This window comes from Electrophorus electricus, chromosome 17 (assembly GCF_013358815.1).
Source record: "Electrophorus electricus isolate fEleEle1 chromosome 17, fEleEle1.pri, whole genome shotgun sequence".
Classification (NCBI taxonomy): domain Eukaryota; kingdom Metazoa; phylum Chordata; class Actinopteri; order Gymnotiformes; family Gymnotidae; genus Electrophorus; species Electrophorus electricus.
Window position 1 is genome coordinate 4,568,674 of NC_049551.1, and position 25,758 is coordinate 4,594,431.

The 25,758-nt window shown below is 41.9% G+C and overlaps 1 protein-coding gene across 2 annotated transcripts; it reads left to right on the top strand.

Moving 5' to 3' along the window:
- The first annotated feature begins 1,868 nt into the window (after nucleotides 1-1,868).
- Nucleotides 1,869-24,671, top strand: postna (periostin, osteoblast specific factor a). 2 transcript variants are annotated; one of them, XM_035535464.1, is made up of 23 exons: nucleotides 1,869-2,097; nucleotides 2,630-2,728; nucleotides 7,220-7,284; nucleotides 9,124-9,281; nucleotides 9,628-9,792; nucleotides 10,083-10,229; nucleotides 10,492-10,633; nucleotides 12,285-12,497; nucleotides 12,809-12,943; nucleotides 13,549-13,697; nucleotides 14,519-14,655; nucleotides 15,051-15,181; nucleotides 15,427-15,557; nucleotides 17,608-17,710; nucleotides 18,267-18,334; nucleotides 18,486-18,531; nucleotides 18,825-18,857; nucleotides 20,088-20,246; nucleotides 20,403-20,429; nucleotides 22,981-23,034; nucleotides 23,206-23,271; nucleotides 23,379-23,420; nucleotides 23,610-24,671. In XM_035535464.1, exons 1-23 carry the CDS (start codon nucleotides 1,979-1,981, stop codon nucleotides 23,663-23,665), a joined length of 2,445 nt encoding a protein of 814 aa, XP_035391357.1. In that variant the 5' UTR covers nucleotides 1,869-1,978; the 3' UTR covers nucleotides 23,666-24,671. The 2 variants fall into 2 exon arrangements, with proteins under 2 accessions (XP_035391357.1, XP_035391358.1); XM_035535465.1 differs by having other exon boundaries at nucleotides 1,870-2,097; nucleotides 23,613-24,671.
- The last annotated feature ends 1,087 nt before the right edge of the window (nucleotides 24,672-25,758 follow it).

Sequence of the window (25,758 nt, forward strand, 5' to 3'; positions counted from 1 at the left end):
CGCTTCAGTTCATTTACTTTTTAACCTCTCACTTCTGTGGTGCTTCCTACTTCCCAGCAGATGTAGGAACTGAGGCACTTTCTTTTATAGAAGTGTCCCTTTGAACTCTCTCTCTCTCTCTGTATATATATATATATATATATATATATATATATATATATATATATATATATATATATAGGTCATGTGTGAGATCACTGATACATGTCCTCAAACTTAAATGGATGGGATTACTCTAAAAAAAAAAAAAAAGATAAAAATATAATTCAGATGATCTTTCATTTGGCATATTTTAATTTAAATGCAGTGTACTGAATACACACACACACACACACACAAACACACACACACATTTACAGCTTCAAGCGAAACAGGGCCAGCATATAGGAGGGAGAAGCAAAACAGGAGGTTTAGTGGGCATAATTGGAGGCCATACTCTCTACTGTATCCTTCAGCTGTATGCACACTCCCTTAGAAACTGTAAATGTGTGTGTGTGTGTGTGTGTGTGTGTGTGTGTGTGTGTGTGTGTGTGTGTGTGTGTGTGTGTGTGTGTGTGCGCGCATGCACCAGCTGACACACACTTGCATGCATGTGTAACAGGAATATTAAGCAAAGGGACAAATGAGTTGGTGAGGAATGAATGAGTATACAGGATATCTGGTTCACAACTTCTTATCTTGTGTAAATGTTTAGCTGTTTACCAGATGTTGCTCAAAGCAAGCCACAGGACTGTTGAATCTTAACTGTGCAAATCTCTGTCATCAGCTGTTTTTCTTTTGATTTGTTGAGCAGGATGAAAACTCTGCAAAATAACATAAACTTAGTCCAAAGCTTACATGTAGCCCATATGGTCTTCTATGTATGGCATGCCTTCTAATCAAGATAAAGAATGATACAATGACTACAAATTAAACACCAGGGGGAAATGTCATTTCATTCTCTCTCATTTTGCATAGAAATTAGCCTTAGGTTCACACGAGAGCTGCATTTTTCTTCATTATGATAGGGATAAGACTTGGAAGAGTGGCTCTTCACTGCAGACTCAGTGAGGCGTTGAGTGTGGCTGTATCTTAGAGCTGTAATTTCCCTCGGTTAATGACAGTGTACTGCTACTTCTCCGCCACTAGAGGTAGTGATACACACGGGGTTAAGAGCAACATTACCACGCTTGTCCAAGCATCCTGGGCGTGAGGTGTGTACTCCCCTCTCCTATTCTCTCATGTTTGTGTAGTTCTCCCATTCCAGGAGACTTAAAATGCTTCCATCTGCCTTTCACTTTTCAAAAGAAATCCTGGTGGCCCAATCTTGCTGCTCACTGTAAAGTACACACACACACACACACACACACATGCATGTGCTGTACTAGAGCTGGTCCAAAGTCCAGAGATCAGGAGACTTCAGGGGCTGCCGAGGTGTCGTTACAGTAAGGGTACATCTTCTGCATGTTTCTACAGTATGAGAGGAATGGGTGTGAGGACCGAGGCTTCCAGCTCTGCCTCTGAGAGCCGGGATCTCTGAGGTTAGTGACTGTGGATGTCTGTGTGGACGGTGCCATTCTTTTTAAAGTCAGACTTACACGTACGTTCATAAGCTACATATAAAAAGCGAATTCAGCACCATACCTGTTAAGTCAAACACCGAGCTGGTAAAAATGTACGTGATTGAAATGTACATTTCAATCACGTACATTTCGCTTCACTGTTATAACAAGTAAAAACATTTGTCACCGGATTTGTGAATAGCTCCCCATTCGCATGCTTGGCCGATTCGGTGCTGACTTAGGCGCGCAGGGCTCCCAGGGAGGGAGTGGTTAGATGGAGAGCAGGAGGTTTGTGTTCTCATTACTGTACTGTATGTGTGAGGGATTAGGAGAAGACTGGAGAGAGGAGGTGGGAGTGGGGGGGTATAAAACTGGCTCCCTGAAACCTGCGTCCCATTTCCTCATTCACAAGGGGGCTTTGCACCTCGCCAGGAAGGATGAAGATCTTGTTTGCAGCCTCTCTGCTTCTGCTGGCCCTGTCCCACCTGAGCCAGGTGGACGCGTCTGCCTACGACAAAATCGTGTCTCACAGCCGCATCCGGGCCAAGAAGCAGGGGTAAGGGGACGTTTGTTTGGTTGTTTTTCCATGTAGGAACAAAAAAGGTGTGATTTAGAAATGGGTGAGGAACAAAATTGAGAACTGCCATATTTACAGTTTCATAGAAAGGTGGTTTTGTATCTTTATCCAATTTTTACTTAATTGACAGTGTGTTTGTAAGTGATGGACCCTGATGTGATTTTCTGAGTTGTTTTGTTGACATCTATAAACTATTATGCAACTTGTCATTGAATGCTTAAAAAATCTAACAATGGAATAGAACAATGGAACAATAAAATGCACACGAAGATAACTGGGGTAGTCACTGATTGAACTGGTGACTTTTTATTGTATTTTTGTATTTTATTGCATTTTCTCTGCAAGGCAGTTTGCCAAGCGGGTCTGTTACACTCCTAATTGGAATGTCTTTAAAGCCAGATTTACTCCTTGTGTTTGTGAGCATTTATCAGTGTTGGGTTAAGTCCCTAAATACATCCTTGTTCTTCTTCGTTCTTTTCTTCTTCAACTGTTCCTTGCACCCTCTGGGCAGGATCAACATGTGTGCCATTCAGGAGATCATAGGCACCAAGAAGAAATACTTCAGCACATGCAGGAACTGGTACATGGGATCCATCTGTGGCAAAAAGGCGTAAGTGTCTCATCCCGCTGGCCTGCTTTGGGCTGGGCATCTCTGAAGTTCGGGAGTACTGTGTGGCCCAGTATGCCAGTTTGTGTGTAAGTGAGTGTGTATGTGTGTGTAGATCATGGATAGGAGGTAGGGCTCAGTGTGGAGATGTATATGAACACTCACTTGGAGTGACAGAGTGCTTGATGATAAATGGGAATTTTTTTTTTAATATGTCAGAGTGTACGTGCATGCTTGTATTTGTGTGTGCATCAAGTTGGCCATGATCTCTAAACGTTAAGTGAAGACCTAGAGCAACAATATGCCACAAGGCAGAAGGCTCACTTATGAGGGTTCGGTTACATGTTACCATATTAACTGGTCCCTGGCCTGGTCCCAGTATACCATGTTTACTGGTCCCTGGCCTGCTCCTAGTATAGCACGTTTACTGGTCCCTGGCCTTCTCCAAGTATTCTATGTTTACTGGACCCTCTCTTTGCTTGTAGTATTTGCCTCTTCTTTATGTCTGCAAAAGTTTGAAGACTTCATTTACGCTCCGGAGATCCAGGAGGGACAGGAGGGAGTGCTTTCAGGCTTAGGATGACTCGTGCAGGAGTCTGTTACTGTCCAGAGGGCGCAGAGGCCACGTCTTTCACTCCTTACATCACGTCGGCTCTTGTTCAAACATGGAGCCTCTGTCATGTCCAAACTAACCACAGCTTGAAGCAATTTTAGCGTGTATGTTTCAGCAGGCCTTATCATGAAGCATGAATTAAGCAAACATAAACACACACACACACACACACACACACACACACACACACACATTCTCACTTTCAATGTGATAAATGGCTAGAAGTAATGATGTTCTCATTTCCCTTGAGCATTGTTAATAAGGGACTGCAATCATCTGTCTACACGCTGGCTCTCCTTATCCCCTAAGTAATGTTAGTAGGACCGTGAGCTGATATATTTATAGTGTCACACTCAGGATGATGTCAGACTTTGTTAATCGTATTTGACCTATGCTGCTGCATCAGGACATGCCTGGTTTTGTGCGTGGGTGCATGTGTCAAAAAAGAATCAAAAAAGTTAATTGAGTCCTAAAAATAAATCAACTGTTGAGCAACATTCCAGTTTGTTCTCTTCACCTCGTAGCCTAAATGTTCTGGCTGGCACAGAGCCTGCCTCCATAATGGCGGGATTGTCTTGGGACCCGCCTTACTAGCAGAGTGCAGAACATGTGGAAGTTGTTGTGCATAAGTTCCTACGGGGAGGTTGCTGTGGCGACGCAAAAAGCAGGCCACACGAGAGTTGTGCTGCGGTGCTCTACCGTGGTCCACCGCTCCTGGCCCCATGTCCCAATCTGCTCCGCTCCGTTAGCTCACTTACGTACAGGATGCGTGCATGAAAGGTTGTGTCACCCTTCACCTTTCTCTCTCTCTCTCTCTCTCTATCTCTCTCTCTGTCTCTCTCTCTGTCTCTCTCTCTGTCTCTCTCTCTCTCTCTCTCTCTCTGTCTCTCTCTCTGTCTCTCTCTCTGTCTCTCTCTCTCTCTCTCTCTCTGTCTCTCTCTCTCTGTCTCTCTCTCTCTCTCTCTGTCTCTCTCTCTCTCTCTCTGTCTCTCTCTCTCTCTCTCTCTCTCTCTCTCTCTCTGTCTCTCTCTCTCTCTCTCTCTCTCTCTCTCTCTCTCTCTCTCTCTCTCTCTCTCTCTCTCTCTCTCTCTCTCTCTCTCTCTCTCTCTCTCTCCCATCGCTCAGACGTGCAGGGGAGGAAAGTGGAACAGCCAGGATGTCTGCAATTCTGGGAATGTGTTGTGTAGAGGTGAAACTGAGCAAAAGATAGATGTGAAATAGACGAATTAAGTACAAAACAAGAATGGCAGACACTGAGCAAGAGAGAGACACACAGAGAGAGAGACACACAGAGAGATGTGTAGTGGAGATTTGCATATCAGGTGTCTGCATGTCTCACATCAAACTGTTAGGATGAACTGATGACTTGCTAAACCACAGACCTGACCACTGCTTCCAGGAGGTGGGGACCAGCCACTAAACCAGCTTGATTAATGTGGGTAGGAGGCCAGCTGCTGAGAACTGTGTCCAACCCATAACATCACTCTCATGAGGTTGAGAACTGCTGTGTGTGTGGTTCACAAACACACACACATCCACGTCAAATCCTGTATGCTTTTTTTGGTCAGGAGTATGAATGCCACAGTGGCAAAAGGTCCCAGATGCAAATGATATATAATTTCCTTTTTCTCATTGGTCACCTTCCTGTGCATTCACATTTGTTTTGCATTTGTGTCATTTGTTGTTTGCTTTGACAACATATAGCAAGAAGCCAAATCCCAAGAATAAGATCTGCACCCAGTTTTTTTTTTTCCACTAAAGCATTGTAGAGAACTCAAACTGTGTTTGGTATTTCTAATCAGGCCTCTTCTTGTTTGCCTACATAATTTATACCAGATATGCCTGACAACAACCATTCTCCAGAGCCATCTTTAAGCTTGCATAAAGATGCCACTTTTCCATTTGCTTTCACATTCATGTATGTTTGTGTATGCATGTAACACGGGACATTCCCACTGCCTGGTCATATTGATAGCACATGTTGCCATCTGCAAAACAATTCTGCTAGGGAACCATGCCAAACATCATGTCTCCGTTCAGCCATTTCCTCTACTGAAGTTGCACCACCCATTATGCCATGCAGGAGGCTCGTGACATCAATGGCATCTGTGGTGAATGGTTAGGTATGAGGCACTCTTCAGTATACCAATGGACGACACTTATTTAGAAAATTCTCAAGTGTGCGAATCATTAAGTCAAATTGTCATGTTAGATCAGTTGTCATGAGAACCACTGGAATGCCCCCAGGACGCACTTTCTTCTGCATTTGCCTTGGCTTGCAGCGGGTTTCGGCTCTGCTGGGGCCTCCCGGGACTTCTATAGAAGCTTTCTGAACAGCTGTTAAGCTTTGAACACTTGCCATTAAACTAATGCATGCTGAGAAGCTGGAGTGAAAGGCTCCATAGTACTTACCCCAAAGGCCACAGACACGCATGCTAACACCTGTCTGTAAAACAAAATCTGGAGCTCAAACAATTAGATTTAATTGATTAAACAATTACCACTAGGGCAGTGGAAGCTGAGTAGTTAAGCTTGTAATTAGAAGGTTGCTGGTTTGAGCCCCACCACTGCCAAGTTGCCACTGTTGGGCTCCTGAGCAAGGCCCTTAATCCTCAGTTGCTCAAGTTGTATTCAGTCATTGTAAGTTGCATTGGAAAAAACCGTCAGGTAAATGTAGTCATCCAGGTGGAAATGGGAATACACAGCTATTCCTTTATAACAAATGCTGCTGTGAGTGTTTCTTTTGTGATGGTGGTGGGGTTGGTTAGTATTAAAACAGTCAAGGTCAGAATATGGATGTAAAAGCAACCTTTCATCAGCACAGCTCACTGCTGCCTCAGTACAGCATTGCCAGAGAGTTCAGGTCATGAGTGGCTTATAAGTCGGCCATGTTGACATGAAGCAGGTGTGTTGAGGACTGAAAACATCTGTGAAGTGCACGGGTAGTGGAAATGACATTCCTAAAATCTTCTGACCATTTCTGAATATTTTATTGCTTTCGCTCTCTCTCTCTCTCTCTCTCTCTCTCTCTCTCTCTCTCTCCCTTGATCTTGTGCCATCTGACCATGCTGGAAATGTATTGAGAATAAATGGTGTTTAGAAAGAAGGTCCTCTTAGGTGAATCCCGTGAGAATTATTTTATCGCCCAAGAATGTTTTTACTCAAACTGAAATTTTGCATATTGGAAGGTTTACCATTGGCTAGAAACTTACACTATCGGTGTATATATATATATATATATATATATATATATATATATATATATATATATATATAGTATCTGATTCTCTTTTTGTTTTTGATCATACATGCTGTATATATTTATACCACATTTTAAACTGTAGCTTAATGCCATTGTGTATTGTTTGAAAAGTGTCTTAATATATGATGATATCTGAATCATTATTCTGGAGTAAATAAATTATGATGATCTTATTTAGAGAAACTCCCAAGGTTAAGTTGCCAAAAAAGAGAAAAGAAAATAACACTTGATCAAACAATTTACTATTTTATGTTTTCTAATAACACCATTCACATGAAACATCTGTGCAGTGCACATATAAATCAAAGCTTTTTCACATTAGTCAATGGATTTGTTTAAAATGGTCTGCAATTCTTGTTAAATGTCAGCCAACAAGATGATCTAAACTGCAGGATGTAGTTTAAACATTACAAACTGTAATGTTTCTCTCTGTTCACAAGGATAAATAAATATTGGGCAGGTCAGCTAAAGCTCAGGACCTAAAATACTTAAAGAGTCAGCATTATTGTTGCTGTGTGATCAGTGTTGGTGGTGCATTGCAGTAGTCTGGATGTATGATGCTATGTAAGGACATAGGCAAGCTAAATCTTACTGACTCTTTGCGGTTCATTTTTTGTAGGCTGGTTTTATATGAGTGTTGCCCTGGTTACATGCAGCTGGAAGGAATGCGTGGCTGTCCTGCAGGTTGGTACTGGCTGGTAATGACCAAACTCTGTTGATGGCAGCTGAAACTCCATTATGGAGTGATATTTTCATGCCAACTCATTAAAGAGATTCAGGAACATTGTCAGCTGTTCATTTAGGTATCTTTAAACTGCAATTATTCTGTAAAGACAACCCCCGGGTATCTCCTGTTTGTGTTTTAACAGCCCTGCTTGTTTGAATGGGGTGGGTGGTGAATTTGCAAAGTGTTATTGGCTTTTGTAGAATGAATAGGTCACACTGGGCCAGTGGCTCAGAGGTTTATCTTAACTGAGGTCAAGCTGTGATCAAATGTAAAGTTATTCATTAGCCATCTGTTCAAATGGGGATGTAAGCTATTCCAGCTTACTAGATGGAGAAAACAAATTCTGGCTGTCACAAGAGCAGGAAAAACTTTAAATTAGAACAGGAGCTTTTAAAAAAGGATAGTTAATGCAGAGCACTAGATTAAGAGAGAAAAGTAACCACTTTGAAACATAGCAATAGCACTTAGAGTTTTTCTTTTCTTCTAAGGCATTCAGCTTGCTTGTAGCCATGGCAGAAACAGGGATGGTGAAGATTTAGCATGTGGATAAAACCAATGAATTAACAATTCTGAAATAAAATTAAAATATAAAGTAAAAAAAAAAAAGCATTTACTATGTCAAAAAGACATAGTCCAGACTCACTATTATATTCACTGTTACACACTATTATGCTGCAATTTAACTTGGACAGAGATTTGAGATCCCAGATCAAATCCTCACTGTAGGAGCAACTGTCAGTTTAAATTTACAAAATAAGGTTTTCTTAGTGAAAGAACCTATATATCTGCACAATATAAATAGAATGTTTTTACACTGAACTGAAAAACATAATATTTAAAATGTTAGCAGCTAAATGTTGCTTTTAAAAAAATTAATTTTGATGAGAATGAAATAATGAAACAATGACAATACACAATATCAGAGTTATAATAGACAAGTACCAAAAGAGAAATAATGCCCCCCCCCCCCCCCCCCCAAAAAAAAAGAAGATTATTCAATTAAGTGCCAGGCTTATGACCAGATAATTGAATATGGCAAGTGTAGACTGGTGTTACCGGAACAGATTTTCACACAGAACACAGTTGAATAATAAGAAGCCAACTTCCCTGATTGAATATGAATATTCTGTTCTCAGGTAAAGATGTATATTTTTCCCAGACAAGACTGCAAAACAAGACTAATCTATCATCTATTAAAAAGAGCAAAATAACAGATGGTCAGTTTAATTTGCTGTCATGGAGCCCCAGCAATGCATATCTTATCAACTGATAAGTTGTGAACATCTGGTGACGCCCCAGTGATTTCAGGGTGGTATACAATAATGATAACTGCTCCCTGCTCTATTACTAATAATTAATAATTAATTAAGAAGAATTATCAATTTACTTCCTCTTTGCTAATGTTTCTTAATGTTCTCTTTCCTCTTTATACTATTTGATCATACTGGATTGAGTAACATTGTACTAGATTAAATAAATTTGAATTACTATTTGAACTCATTACTGAAACACCACAAATGCACAGAGCACTGTTAAACTCAACAAATGCACAGAGCACTGTTAAACTCAACAAATGCACAGAGCACTGTTAAACTCAACAAATGCACAGAGCACTGTTAAACTCAATTAAAGCTTTTTTTTTTTTCTTTTTTTTTTAGTGAGGCTGAAGAAATGTGAGCTTTATTGGCTGCACAAGTAAAGCTGTGTATTACTATCATAGAGCTGAAATGAGCATGGGAATGTATTGTCATCTCCTTTGTTCGTGTGTACAGTACAACTTCTGCCTTGCCTTGCAGCGGTTCCCATTGACACCATCTATGGCACTCTGGGAGTGGTGAAAGCTGACATCACAAAGCAGTATGTCGACATGTCCAAGCTGACGGAGCAGACCCAGGGTGCCGGCTCCTACACCATGTTTGCTCCCAGTGATGAGGCTTGGGAACAGCTGGATGCTGTACGTCCTACTGAATTCAGAAAGTTTTCCTGTGTTCCTGTGGAATATGGACTTCAATGTGCAGTGTCATACGCATTACTGGCATACCACCAGCTCACTAGTGTTTGAGGCTACACTCTGTATGTAATCTGTTTACATCACAGACCACATCTGCTGGTATTGTTTAAGAGCATAGTGTGTGTTGAAATGGCAAAGGAATTGTGACTTTAAAAGCAAGTTCTGAAGTTCTGAAAATCAAAACATAACTTTAAAAGCTCCTAACAAAATATACTTTAGAACATTATTTACATTATTAATACACTCATATTCACAGGACATTATTGCATAATTTTGTGTGTTTCTACAGACTAAAAGAACTGAACTCCTGAACAATGAAAACACCCTCCTGTATGATGCCTTGCATTGCCACATGGTCAGCAAGCGTTTCCTCACTAAAGACCTAAAGAATGATATGACCCTGGAGTCCATGCACAGCAAACTGGGCCTGTACATCAACCACTACTCTAATGGAGTATGTATTGAAATAAACTTCATGAAATTCAGATGGCAATGTATGTCTGTTTGGCCCATCCTTGGCATATTTGAGTCTCGTAAAGCAAACACGACCTGCTGAAGTATCCCAGTAGAATTATTGCATTTCCTCCCTGGAATTGCACCAGGATACAGTATCTCTGTATATGTAACCTGGAGAAAATGAAAATCTCATTCCTAGATCAAAGTGAGTGAAAGGAAGACTTTGGAAAATACTGCACACTGCCACTGTGTTTTTGCTGACTGTGTCTGCTGCTCTGTACACTGCAGATCATTACAGTCAACTGTGCCAGGATCATCCATGGCAACCAGGTGGCCACCAACGGGGTGGTGCATGTCATTGACCGTGTCATCGCCCCAGTGAAGAACACCATCAGGGATGTGATTGGGACCAATGAGGAGCTCAGCTCACTGAACGTACGTGTCGTGAACCATTACGGAGTGACTGCGTCCAACGCTGGGCAACATTCACTCGGATAAGAGACTTCAGGTCATGTTAACAGGAAATAAAGTGGTGAATGATGTCAGTATGTGGAGAAAAATGTCCTTTGAGGATCCTTTGTAATTTGAAAAGTATACTTCGAAATGTCTGATATTGTGATCATGATGAATTTTTTAAAAGGATAATATCCAATCTCCAATATCCAATCCAATCCCAATCTCTTTGCTCTCTATCCAGCGTGCTGTCAAAAAGGAGTCAAGCTTATTAGGAAAACTGGGCCAGCCAGGCCAATACACTCTTTTTGCTCCAACCAACAAGGCCTTTGAGAAGCACAAGGAGGGGCTTAAACGAATCCTACAAGACAAGACTCTCGTCCAGGGTAAGAGCTTAGCCAAAGGCATAGAATGATGGCAAATATCCCCGCAGATGTTAGCAAATGGGAGTGATCAATAATACATCAGTCTGTGCACTCCTTGTATGGTAACACCCTTAAATTAAGGTTGCCTGTAGCATAAAGCAACACTGCTGGATTCAGAATCTTTATCACTGTTGAGGTATGTATAGCAAGCTGAGACACTCTTTGGCCGTCCTTGGCTTAACCCCTCTAAGTTCGTTTCTCCTATTTCTAAGTAAATGGCATGACCAGAGAACACTGGAAGCTGTGCTAGGGTTCTCAGACACTGTGCAAACAGCAGAACTGACCACAGTCAACGGAGTGTCCAGAGACAAGGCAGTCCGGTCCCATACTCTGTTCCTGAAAGGAAATGCTTGAACAATGCTGTATCAGATCCTGATACGTTTTTGTCATCTGCGGGTTTTAAGTTTGATAGTTCATCTACCAAAAAGCATCTTAATTGAACATGAAATACCTTTCCAGACCTGAAACAGTAGAAGCTTTGGCTTTTTAGATGATAGATTGTGTTGAACTAATTTCAGTTCGGTGTTAATCAAGGCTTTTTTTAACTTTATGGTTGAGGTTTCTTTGGCTCAGACCAGAGATGTTCATATTTAAAGGTCATAGCTTCCTTTGTAGCCCCTGTCTGAGTCACAGCAGGAAAGTGGCATGCTGGAAAAAGCATTTTGCATCAGGGATCTGCTCATTAGGGGTGAACAGAGGAACTCAGGCACTCGGGCAGCTGCTCCAGGCCACATGCCAAACCTCTTTACTGCTCCAGTGTTTTGGGTTCACAAACCTTTATAGGCAGGAGGGTTGGCTGAGCAGCCAGATCTATTTACTTTACCGGGTTTGTTCAGTCCAGCTAAGATAAGAGATAGCAGGGTAAAACCGTATAGAGAAATAGATCACCAGATGACCATATCATTGCGGCCTCACTCAGATACGTACTGACACACACACATACACACACACACACACTCCCACACATGCATATACATACACACACACACACACACACACACACACACACACACACACACACACACACACAAACACACACACACTCTCACACATACATACACACACACACACACACATACACACAAACACACACACACACACACTCTCACACATACATACACACACACACACACACACACACACACAGAGGGAGTGCATAAACAGATATTGAGAATTAACAGAGCTGACAGAGCCCATGGGAAAGTGATAATGTGTTGATTACGGTGGTTTCTGAGAATGTCCACTTGTGTCTCCAGATGGCCTCTACACAGGAAAGACTGGTGGGTGTAAGGAGCATTACATCAGGCACAGTGTGTTTACCTGTAAATCTATGGGGATGGTCCAAGTGGACACAGACAAACTGTGTAAATGAAATATGACCCAAAGCCTTAAGGAAAGTGAACGGATAGAGCACATGCTTGGAGCTGGTATTCTCTCTCCCTTGCTCGTCAAGTCAAGATGGATTTATTGGCATGACTGTATAAAATATAATATTGCTAAGCACTGAAAATGTTTACATTTTTAACTTTGCAAAACAACAACAACAATAACAACCTTTCTTTCTCTCTCTGTCTCTCTCTCTCACTCTAATTGTCCCTCTTACTAATCTCAGCCTTTCTGAAGTACCATCTCCTAAGTTCAGTGCAGTGCTCAGAAGCCATCTTGGCTGGCTCACGGTACGAGACATTGGAGGGCAGCTCTATTGAGATTGGCTGTGATGGTGACAGTCTCACTGTCAACGGCATTAAGATGGTGCTGAAGAAGGATATTGTCACAAGCAATGGAGTTATCCACCTCATCGACCAAGTGCTTATGCCTGACTCAGGTGAGCAATGTACTTGTTTTTCTATGTTCTACCCTAAAGCGTATACTGCCCACACACCATCTTACACAGCATGCATTTGGACACGTGTAAAACTACCCAAATGTGTACAAACAGGAATGTTTCAAATGTGTTCAAACAGGAATGTTTCTGCTGAATTTTGAAGCAGACTACCACCACCTAACATTTTTTTTTGTCTTCTAAACAAAGATTTAATCCAACACTTAGATATTCAGGCTTTTACTTAAGGAGGGTTTGATAGCTGAATCTTTATATGGTCTTAACATGTCTTTCTCTCTCTCTCTTTCCTGAAGTTAAGCAGGTTACAGAGCTGGTCGGTGAGTCTCAGAGCACCTTTGGTCATCAGGTGACTAAGCTGGGCCTGGCGGCAGCCATGGGCCCTGGTGCTCAATACACACTTCTTGCCCCCCTCAACACTGTCTTCACTGGTGCGTTTAACACCACACCATAGTGACAGTTCTGCACATTTAACACCACGCCGTAGTGACAGTTCTGCACGTTTAACACCACGCCATAGTGACAGTTCTGCACGTTTAACACCACGCCATAGTGACAGTTCTGCACGTTTAACACCACGCCATAGTGACAGTTCTGCACGTTTAACACCACGCCATAGTGACAGTTCTGCACGTTTAACACCACACCATAGTGACAGTTCTGCACGTTTAACACCACGCCATAGTGACAGTTCTGCACGTTTAACACCACACCATAGTGACAGTTCTGCGTGTTTAACACCACACCATAGTGACAGTTCTGCACGTTTAACACCACACCATAGTGACAGTTCTGCGTGTTTAACACCATGCCGTAGTGACGGAGCTGCATGTTTAATGAAAAGATATGCATAACACAATGCAATTTAAAATAAAAATAAGGGTTGGCTTTATTCATTTGTTTCCATTGCTTTCAGTTATGAAGACTGGGTTTTATAGTTACTTAAACAGATCACATAGCCATAATAAGGAATGCCTAGTCTTTTGATTGCCCTCAGGTCAATGTTCTGAGGTAGTCACCTTTGTTTGATGTGTAGATAAGGTGATGTCAATGGACCAGCATCTGCTGAAGATCATTCTAAAAAATCACATCCTGAAACTCAAGGTCACCCTGAGTGACCTTTACAATGGCCAGTTGCTGGAAACCCTGGGGGGTAAATTCCTTAGGGTCTTTGTCTACCGAACGGTAAGTAAGTTTGAGTGTGTGTCTACATGTGTGTTTGTGTCGGTGCATGTGAATGTGTGTTTATACAAAAGATAAAGTGGCAGGAAAACAGTTTAATTAAAGCTGCAAACAAATGCTTTTAAATGCTTCACTGATTGATTTATTGGTACTTGGGTTTAATCTTGTTTATATGAACTCTGGTCTCTGCATGAATTGATTGTGTCCAGCTGTCTTTTCCTTCCTCTGTGATTATCACTCCCTCCCAGGCTTCTGAAATTCATCCAACACACCTCTCAGTGCTTCATAACCTGCTATACCTCAGCTATCACCTCGTTAGCCATGTACGAAGCACTAAACGTGTGCTCCATTATTGTACTCCCAAACACGTGCGTGTGTGTGTGTGTGTGTGTGTGTGTGTGGGTGTGTATGTGTGTGTATGTGTGTGTGTGTGTGTATGTGTGTGTGTGTGTGTGTGTGTGTGTGTGTGTGCATGTGTGTGTGTGTGTGTGTGTGTGTGGGTGTGTATGTGTCTGTATGTGTGTGTGTGTGTGTGTGTATGTGTGTGTGTGTGTGTGTGTGTGTGTGTGTGTGTGTGGGTGTGTATGTGTCTGTATGTGTGTGTGTGTGTGTGGGTGTGTATGTGTCTGTATGTGTGTGTGTGTGCGCGTGTGTGTGTGTGTGTGTGTGTGTGTGTGTGTGGTGTGTGTGTGTGTGTGTGTGTGTGTGTATGTGTGTGTGTGTGTGCGTGTGTGTGTGTGTATGTGTGTGTGCGTGTGTGTGTGTGTGTGTGTGTGTGTGTGTGTGTGTGTGTGTGTGTGTGTGTGTGTGTGGGTGTGTATCAGACTGTGTGTATTGAGAATGCCTGCATGGTCAGAGGTAGTAAAGAGGGAAGCAATGGAGCCCTTCATCTGATGAAGTCACTGATCAGCACGCCCAGCAACAGCATGTATGAGCTGCTGCAGAAGAACGGCAGCTTCACGTGAGTTTATCACCAGTTATTGCTGCTCTGTGTTCACCAAACGATCACTCATAACCTCAGTGTTTATACTGCAAACCCGGGGCCATGCGATATGGCATACAGTTCAGCACAATGCACAAAAGCTGAATGAGAAATGACTCGAAACATCTGCTGTTCTTTGTTTTTTACCTTGGACAATTTCAAAGTGCTGTTTTGATATTCCTTCTACGTGATTTTTATGGAATTTGAACAATGGTAGCAGATGTGTGATCCCCGTCAATTTCACATGTTAAATCTGAAAAGTATGCATTGGTTCTATAGTAATTTTGCCTAATCTTTTTGCCTTAAGAAAGTAAGAAAACTCAATGTTGATAAAAAAAATAACTTAAAGTGCCGGTTTTGCCGGAATGTTCCAGCGTGTTCCTGTCTCTGATGGAGATCGCAGGGCTAACAGAGTTGTTGAAGCAGGAGGGCGCATACACAATCTTTGCCCCGATGGATGATGCCTTTGATGGAGTCACTGAGCAGGACATGAAGACTCTCACAAGTAAACCTACTTCCTTTCACAGTTTCCCTCTTCATTCCTTCTCATAGTCTCTTCTGTTATGCCCCCCCCCCAGATCCCAAGCTGAAGCAATCTGATATCTAATGAGAATGTCCATTGGCAGCAGAGATTGCTTAGAATTGTTGGTGCACCCACCACACAAATGCACCCCCCCCCCCCTTGTCTGTTTGTCTGTTTGTTTGTTTATCCAAATGTTTCATGATTCAGCTCTTGTCCTTTATGTTTAGGTGACATCAATGCTCTGAGGATCATCCTGCTCTACCATTTCAGTAATGGCATCTTTATCAGCGGTGGACTGGAGGGCAGTGTGACCAACCTACTGGAGACCATGCAAGGCAGCAATCTTCAGATGCTGTCTGTATGTGAATTCATATTTTAATCAGGCTTCACATTGTCACACACACACACACACACACACACACACACACACACACACACACACACACACACACACACACACACACCTATAAAATTATATAGGATTAGGGCTAAACATAAAATTAACCATAAAATTAATGTGAATAACATTTATGCCTTTCAGTGAACACTTTTTTATTTCATGTGAAAACCCACAAGCACTTCATGGCAACTAAGAAAGTTTTCCCATCCTAATGTGCTAATGTCCTAATATCCTAATGTCCTAATGTCCTAATGTCCTAATGTGCTAATGTCCTAATATCCTAATATCCTAATGTCCTAATGTCCTAATGTGCTAATGTCCTAATATCCTAATGTCCTAATGTCCTAATGTGCTAATGTCCTAATATCCTAATGTCCTAATGTCCTAATGTCCTAATGTCTTAATGTCCTAATGTCCTAATGTCCTAATGTCCTAATATCCTAATGTCCTAATGTCCTAATGTGCTAATGTCCTAATGTCCTAATGTCCTATGATTTCATACATTATTTCCTATAATTTCCTATGATGTACAAAAGAGAACACACACACACACACAAACACACACACACACACACTGAACATTGTACATTATTATTTCACATGCTTTAACTGCTACTTTTAAACCAAAGTTGATGGGTTTGGAGTGTTTATATTGTATAAACAGGCACACTCCCTAGCAAAATCCCATATTAGGTCATTACACTATAGAAGCATTTTTCCAAATTCCCATCTGTAATTAGATCGTTAACTCTCATGGCATTTTCGTTCACCAGAAATTAGCCAATTACAGATGCTCAGTTTCACATTTGACAGTCACAGATGTTGATTAGTTCACATAATTTCATTTTCTGAAGAGTGACTAAGTGGAGTAAGTTTGAGGTGAAACGGGCCAGGCATCCCCTTATCAGCGGCTCTATGCCACACTTCCTGTGCTGTTTCCTCTGCCTCCTCCTACAGCTGGCCATGACAACAACAACAAAAGAACTTCCACTCTTTGTATTATGCCAATTCCAGACTCTCATTATGAAAAGTAAGCAGTGCCTTCTGTAGCACAACATAAGGGATCTCCTTTTCTTTGAATGCTCTGCTCATTATTTTTATCTCCCCCCACATTCTCCAGCACACAATAATTTAATCTCCCCAATAATGGTATTACTTATCTCTAACTTCAAAGCCTGTGTGTGTGTGGGGGGGAGACTGTGGGAGAGTGTGTGTGTGTGGGAGAGTGTGTGTGTGTGTGTGTGTGTGTGTGTGTGTGTGTGTGTGTGTGTGTGTGGGTGAGTGTGTGTGTGTGTGTGTGTGTGTGTGAGTGTGTGTGTGTGTGGGGGGGGGGGCGCCTGTGTGTGTGTGTGTGTGTGTGTGTGTGTGCGTGCATGCACCTGGACGTGCAGCATGGGTGTGTGCATGTTCATATGGAATCAGTCCACAGTGATAAGAATCTTGCTTCCTGCAGATTAGCACTCGTCGTTCAAAGTTCTTGTATGGCTCAGCTCCCAGAGGTCCTCTGCCCTTCACATGTCAAAACCAGGAACAATGGCTTATTTAATCCCTCTGGAATTTCCTCTTTGTAACTGGGGGATCTGAGCCATACCTCTACAGACTGATAGCAGAAAAAGAATATTTTCCATATTGCTTAGAGGGAATCTGGCCTCAGCAAGGAAGGAATACACTGACATTTGAATTATAACCAGTCAGCCAGTGTTTTTTTAGCACTAATTCATTAGGGCCAAGTTTCCCAAACATGCTGTACACAAAGAAACATCTTAACAATACAAGTGACTAAACTAATACTTTCCATTTTACACATAACACATAATGGAGAGTGTTCTTCCTTGATGTTCTTTTTAAGTTTTTAATGTCATTGTATCTAAATTCTAATGAAGAACTTCCCCATCAGATATAATGGCTCCTTTTTTGGTAAAATCAATTTTTAATGAATGTTCTCTTGAAAGGTTATTATCAACATGGCTATTATTGCAATTGTCAATATATTTTTTTCTTAATCTAGGTCAACAACTCCATCCTTGTTAACTCTGTGAATGTTCCCAATAAAGACCTCATGGCATCTAACGGGGTTATTCATGTAATAAAGACCCTGCTCTACCCTGGAGGTGAGTTAAAGATACTTTCAGAAGACAATTAAAGCACTTTTATAAGACACTCTGGATAAGTACACCTGCAAAATGTCATAAATGTAAATATAAATGAATGTTTTACCCTGGTGGTGCGTGAATGTACTACCATTGCATGGATAGATGGTCACTTCTGCCTCTGCCTGCTCACCTCAAAGAGGATCATTGTGTACCTTATATCTGAGTACATTATATGCGAAGCATCTCAGACAATATAGGTGGTCATCACCACATAGCTGCACATGTGACTCATGCACAGAATCAGCCAGTAGACATTAAAAAGAAGACCCCACATGAGCCTTCTTCTTCCAAGAGGTCCTATGGCCAAAGTGAATTATTTCAAGCCTGTGTTTTGATTTTTTGTGCACTATGTTTTGAAGCTGCAGCTGTCGGGCTGCACACGCATTTGTTGCTCATGTCCTCGCCCTGCTCGATTCATAGTGGCCGGAGCCGTATCTGGATCTGCCAACTGCAAGCATGAAAGAAAACGCTAATGAAATTCTTGAAAAACAAAGAGCTTTTCTCCCGCTGACAGATCTGCCTGTGGGACGTGAGGACCTGCTATATCTGCTACAGAAGTTTATCAAGTACATGCAGATCAAGGTACGTTCAACCAGTGTACATGGAACCCACTACAGCACTCCACGCAATTATCGCAGTCGTGAGGTAAACGCCGCATTACAGCCAAGCACTCGTTTCATATTTCGGTCATGTTTTCTGTTCAGTTGCTCTACCCCTTTGTTTGCTCTCTCAGTTTGTCTCTGGATTCAACTACAAAGAGGTCCCCTTCACCTTCATTAGTGAGTCTCCCTGCTCTGTCCCAGCAAGGCCTGTCCACTGCATGCACAGTGTCTCTCTCGTGCTCATTTTAATACCCCTGTCATGAAGGTCAGGACAGTTTATTGCTGCAAAAAGGGGCTTGCATCTCATTCATGCTTCATAACCTATAAGAACAACATGCCCTGGCCAAGCCATCCATGAAGAATGAATGACTCACAACACATTCTAGCATCCTGCACAAATGTTGATTTGCAGTCATTTTCCACACTTTGGTATTAACCATAACACCTTTTTTCTCACTTTTTTTTTGCAGATAAAATAATCACCACTCATGTTGTTGAATCAGGTAAAACACTGCATTTTATTCTTGTAAGTGGAGAGCACATATTCCCATGTACAGAGCAGTCATATACTGTTGTAAAATGAAATACTGCTCAACCCACTCCCATTTGACCCCGGCGTCACCTGCACGAAACCTTCTCAAGCGTTTCTTTACGATTTGTGTTGATTCTAAACCCGGTGGCCCAGTTGCGCCTTTCTTTTGATGGCTGTTTTCTCACGTACATGTATTTGCACAGTTCCTACGGCTTCTGTGAGTGTCAGGCATATGAGCTTTGTCTGCGTGGGAGGGTTGGGTTGATCGGTCGCAGTGAAAGAGGTAAACAGAGAATGCCTGGTCGGGCAGGAGAGAGAGTCCTGGCTGGCAGGAGTGCAGCATAGCAGCTTGGCGGCAGCGAGAGGGGACCTGCCCTCCTGAATGCAGCACTAAGCCTTCCTGCTGTGGTATTGAACTCTTATGTGAGTTCAGCAGGGTCAAGTGGCACAGTGATTAATATTGAGTTGCGGTGACTATGCCAAATGTGTGTTGAGTTAAAAAAAGAAGAAAAAAAAAAAGTAAGGCCTTGTCAGAAGCCTGGCTATTAATAAAGATTCTTTACTCGCAAAGGTAAACTCTGAAGGGGACTAGGCTCAGAAACTATTTAGATGAAAAGCTAAAATGTTGAATTTTTATTCCATGTTTCAGTATGCATTTGGTTGAAAGCACTGTAACCGCAAGCACTGCAGTAACAAAAGATGGTTGCAAGTTGTCTTTATTGCCAACATAAGATTTGGTACTGTTTGAATCAGTGATAACCCCACACGTGTGGGATTGGATTAGACTGGGTGTCATCAGCCAAGCAGGTGCACTTTGACCTGTTTTTGTCTGATTTTCGCACCAGTTGAGAATATTTAGTGTGAATATTTGGTTCCTAAAAGATCTTTGAATCTTCTCTGCAGTACAGCCAAAAACCACTTGCAGTTGTCATTAGATTAGAACTTTGGATAAAAATAGCTATCAGATTTAAATGAATAGATAAAAATATTCATTAGATTAATAACATTTTTGAAGTAAAGTTATGAAGTGCAAATATATATTCAGCTCCTTTCAGAAAAAGGAAATATTGGGAATAATGAGAGAGAAAGAGAAAATCCATGAAGATTTTTCACGTCCTATTTTGTATATATATCATTTATGGAATTACTAATAAAGTGATATTAAATATCTCTTAAAATGTCTGTCTTTTTTTTTTTCTAGTTCCTGAGATCACAATTACCAACATCACAGTAATTGGGGTTGACTCATCAGTCATGAAGGTCGAGTCTAACCCCAAAGTGAAACATGTGGTCATCGAGGGAAAACCAAAAATCACCAAGGTAACAAGAATAATCAAAGGGGAACCGACAGTCATTGGGGGTGAGTTGCTCAAAAAGATGGCCCATTGCAAGCTTGAAATATCTGTTTTGGCATCATTATTCACTCCAAAATTTTGAATCTTTGATCCCTTAATACACTTTCAAGTTTAAAAGCTTAATTGGGTTTTTTTTTTTGTTGTTGTTTTTACCTCTTCAGGTGGGCAGGCTTTCCTTGATGGTGAAGGTTTGTGATTCCCAATTTTTGTCTCCTTCAGCACACTGTTAAATAACAACGATCTGCTTGTCAATAACATTACTAAATTACAACATTACTTTGTAAATAAACAAAGGCAGCAAAGGTAATAGACTATTTCAGGTCATTTACACATAATAAACATGGAAACAGATATCCAGTATTCTTCCCAGGAAGGATGAAAAATGCATTACAAATCCTTTGTTCATTTTGAACAGTGTGCAAGTCTGAAAAAATACAGGCATACCACTAAATCATGATACACACTTGTATACATCAGCGAGTTGCAGAGGCAAACACAGATCCTAGGCTGCCGCCCTGGCACTCTGATGTCATGATATTTGTGAAAATGACCTGTCTGGATGTAGAAGAGGTTGCACGCTAAGGGGCCAAGCACAATAAGGATCCGAGCACGCTGAGGGGTCGAGCACGCTAAGGGGCCGAGCACGCTAAGGGGACGAACATGATAAAGAACCAAGCACACTGAGGGGCCTAGAACGCTGAGGGGCCAAGCACGCTAAGGGGCCGAACACGATAAGGAGCCGAGCATGCTGAGGGGTCGAGCACGCTAAGGGGCCGAGCACACTAAGGGGACGAACATGATAAAGAACCAAGCACACTGAGGGGCCTAGAACGCTGAGGGGCCGAGCATGCTAAGGGGCCGAACACGATAAGGGGCCGAGCACGCCAAGGGGCCTAGCACGCTGAGGGGCCAAGCACACTAAGGGGCCGAGCACGGTAAGGAACTGAGCAAGCTAAGGGGCCAAGCACGCTAAGGGGCCAAGCACGCTAAGGGGCCGAACACGATAAGGAGCCGAGCATGCTGAGGGGTCGAACACGCTAAGGGGCCGAGCACACTAAGGGGACGAACATGATAAAGAACCAAGCACACTGAGGGGCCTAGAACGCTGAGGGGCCGAGCATACTAAGGGGCCGAACACGATAAGGAGCCGAGCACGCTAAGGGGCCTAGCACGCTGAGGGGCCAAGCACACTAAGGGGCCGAGCATGGTAAGGAGCTGAGCAAGCTAAGGGGCCAAGCACGCTAAGGGGCCAAGTATGCTTAGAGGCCAAACATGATAAGGAGCCGAGTACGCTAAGGGGCCGAGCACGCTAAGGGGACAAACATGCTAAGGCGCCAAGCACACTAAAAGGCTGAGCACACTACGGGGCCGAGCACACTAAGGGGCCGAGCACACTAAGGGATCAAGCACATTTAAGGGAATGAGCATGATAAGGGAACGAGCGTGATTAAGTGACCGAGTCCGATAAGAGATTGAATGCAATTAAGGGACCGAGCACGAAAAATGATTGGGCACGATTAAGGGACAGAACTTGATATGGAATAGAGCACGTGTTTTTCTTCTCAGGATTCCCTTCCCCCACCCCTCCACAACAAACACCACGCTCCTCTACTTTGCCGCATGTCAACTTCAAGATGCTGCTTTTAATGACTGAATATGAAGTCTGGGAAATTAAATCCAGGCAAAAGAAATACTTCGGCTCAGCTGGCATTCCTAAGCCTTCTGGGAAATTAAATCCAGGCAATAGAAATACATTGACTCAGTTGGCATTCCTAAGCCTTCTTTTCAGACCTTAAACAAATGAATGTGCATTTTACATCTTCCAAATCCAACGTACTGGTGCCTAACGAATACTGACGCTGTTGATACATTTAACAAATTACATTATTTGGTGAGTAACAGTACCACACCAATAATGAGATGATATCTGCAACACATTTTAAAAGGCAGTTAGTTGGCTATTTGGACATATTTAATATGGGTACATGGATTTGCATACTGGTGGATTCACTGTCTCTAAAAAAAACATTACATTAAAGAACAGAAACACCTAGTGATGTTCCAGGCACTTTGCAAAGAGGTATTTTAAAAAGAAGAGATGAATCTATCTACCAGGGATGAACCCATTACACATAACCTTTACATGCCTGTGACATTTTTTCACCATTACTGAAGTGCCAGAAAGGTTAGAAAACGGAATCTGTTTTCTGAGACTTTCAGATCATTTGCAGAGCTTGCAGCAGAAACACAGAGGGCACTGAAGTCAGTGGGTGTTTGAAACGACACCATTTTTAATGCACTGCCACTTTTGTGCTGAAAGTATTTTAGACAGATGATGTGTGTGCTTTCCTGCATTTCACTCAGGGACAAATCATTTGCATTTAAGCACATTTAAATAATGTCCTATTGTGTTTTGTGACAATCCGTCTTTACTTTGCTTATGACTTGTTCTTATGGTTCTCATTAACTACAAACCATTTTGCTCCTTTATGTTCATCTGGATTTAGTTTTAATGATATCTGATTTAGCCTTTAGCCAAGTTTTTTTGTTTGTTTGTTTGTTTTTTAGCCAGTTATATCACATAGAACTTAGGTAAGCATCTTTGGTTCACTGAAGCATTTGAACTGAAACATCACCCATAGTCCAGCGGGGCTTTTCAGAGTGAAGACTCCCATACTGAGGTAATGTGGGGGTGTTCTGGGCAATAAATGACTGGTTATTGTGTCCCGTTTTTGTTAGGTGAGGCAGGATTCACCACCAGAGTGATTAAACCAGAGCCTCGGGTCATAGAAGGTGAGAAGGAAATTCAATCAAATCAATTGAATGTGAATAGAATCAGATAAAAGTGAATCCAACCAATATGCAGTGGCTAGATTGAAGTCATCCAGACGCCACATATCATGTAAAACAATGTGCTATGTTCAGTGAGGTTTCCTCCTTGCTTATTCTAAACCTGTGCTACAGGACCAGATTTCTCAAAGATCATGCTCATCGATGCAGAATCGGAGAAGATCAGCAAGCTTATCAAACGTTAGACCTTTCATATCTATCCATCCATCACTGGTACATATGTAGATGGTTTTGCAAGAAAATTCATGTTAAATTCTGTTTTTTTAATTTAATTTAATTTTTTTCAGAGGGTGGGGCTAAGAGACGAGCAGCTGTCAGGAGATCACCAGGTAAGAACAGTTGGGGGGGGGGGGGGGGTAAAGCAAAATTAACCAATGGTTAAACTATCAAAGACCATCTGTTAAACTATACAGAGACACTTCAGCTCCTTAACGTTAACAGCGCTTTAAACCAGTTTAGTTGGATATATGAGTGGTGTAGTCTCGCATTCGTGGACTATATCTCTGCCTTATTCTAAGCAGCAGGAATGAAGAGACGAGTGAGGGTGTTGAGACGTCACAAGCCCAGCCAGTGATCCCCAACAGGTGCTTGGCATCCATTCAGTCCGGATTCCTGCTCTAAGGCCTACCTCTCAGACTAAGAGCGCGGACCTAGGGTCATACAGGTCCTGAGCTGGAGCTCAGCCTAGATCCGTTCTCTTATTCTCTGAGGTGTGGCTGAAAATGACCCCAGGAAACACCTTCAAGTTCTTGCAGTCAAAAAAAAGCAAGAATGGGGATCAGAGCACCTGAAGAGCACGTGCCATTACTGTCACTCCTCTTGGCATGTGATGGGAAGACATTGTAAATAATGTTATTAAACGCTGCATGACATGTTTACAACATCAAGGGAACTGACACCAATGCAAGATGCATCATTGGGGGACTGAAATGGTGGTGGTATTGAGGGATAAAGGAATAGTATTTTTATACATTTGCCACCGAGCTGTCATGAGAGGCTCGAGGTCTCACCTGTGCATGTCTGTTCGTTTGTGGTGTTTTGCATTAAGGCATATGAATGATTATTTTTTAACATTTGAGGATCAGCAGAGCTTGCTCTATTCTTATCTGAATGTCAACATCCACAGCACGTTCAAATGTATGGCTGTAAGATGTTACACCCATTCTATACTTTCTTATGCCGCTTTCACTTTGATCAAAGTAAATTCAGTCTCGTATTTCTTTTTTCTATGTTCCATAAAACGATAGAATTATTTCAGTGTCATCTTTGCGACTGTTAATTCTCAGTAACATCCTTCTCATTTGACAGCCGCATGAATATAAATTGAAATAAGAGCATTATTTCATAATCTTTGATATTTATAGTTCCATTTTGTTCATTCATATCCGTTGTGTGTATTATAGTACACAAGGTCTTTGTTCATTATGAGTTATTCACATACAAGTTTTGACTTCTGCGTTTGTCATGCCATTTGTTCTTGTTGTTCTTTGCCAATTTGTTTGTCCTGCACAGAACTTTTTATCTGTCAAATGGAGTGATGGCAAGATTAAAAGCGTCCCAGCATGGCCTAGTCAAAGCAAGTGCTGCTTTTGTGACCAGTATGTGGACACGCACAGGCAGAACATATGGGACCATGTTTTTTTCTATTGTTTATCAAGGAAAAAACCTTTAATGCTCCCTCTTGCCAATGGCATGTATTTGGATGGTGTGGAGAAATTAGTCCATACAGGCTAACACCTGCTGTGCTCTATTCCATTGAGTTTTAAAGTGGGGGGTCTTCTAGTAATCCTTCAATGTGACAACCCCCCAATTCAATACCATAAAGACATGATTAAAGGGCTACAAGACAGATCTCAAACACACTTGTAAGAGCCGCAGTGTGGAGAAAGAGATCAGGGCTAGCATTATATGGTACATCTGGGTGCTTTTAATTGTTGTGTTCTGTAATCAGCTACAGACGTTTCTGCCTCAGAGACCCAAAAGAATGTCCAGTTTAACCAATCAAACCGAGAGCCAAAGCATCGCATCATCCTTTCTTAGTGTTAGTGGGTTTCCTTTGGCAAGGGCTTCATTCTAGCATGTGCTCTGCTTCTCAGTGCTGTCTGCATCAACCCTTCAAGAGCACTTAACCTCACACTCAATGAGATAACACTTAAAAGCATGTAGGACTTATTTAATTGCAGAATATTACAAGCACGGACTGGGTAATCTAGCGTCTAGCTGTACAGACCCACACGGCTTTAAGGGCTTTTAAGATGTTCACTTTTCCAGAGAAACCTCTGCCTTACTGCATGTTTGGCTCTTACTTAAGGAGATCCTATGCTTCTATGCAGTTGGAGAACCAACTGAGAAGCTGATTATCTTCCTCTGGTTCTACTTGAGAAACTCGTTATTAGAAAAAGCTGCTGTAATCAGCTACAAAAAGGGGGAGCTTTCCATCCAGGAAAGTGAGGAAGTGAGTTTTTAGTTGCGCAATATCTAACCAGACACTACAATGGATCTGATGATACAATGGATCTATTGAAATATCTTACTTATCATTTATCAGTAGTCTTTATATGCATATTATTACACAGATTTAGTATCATTATTCAAATCAAATCCAATCAAATGTATTTATATAGAGCTTTTTACAACATATGTTGTCACAAAGCAGCTTTACAAATG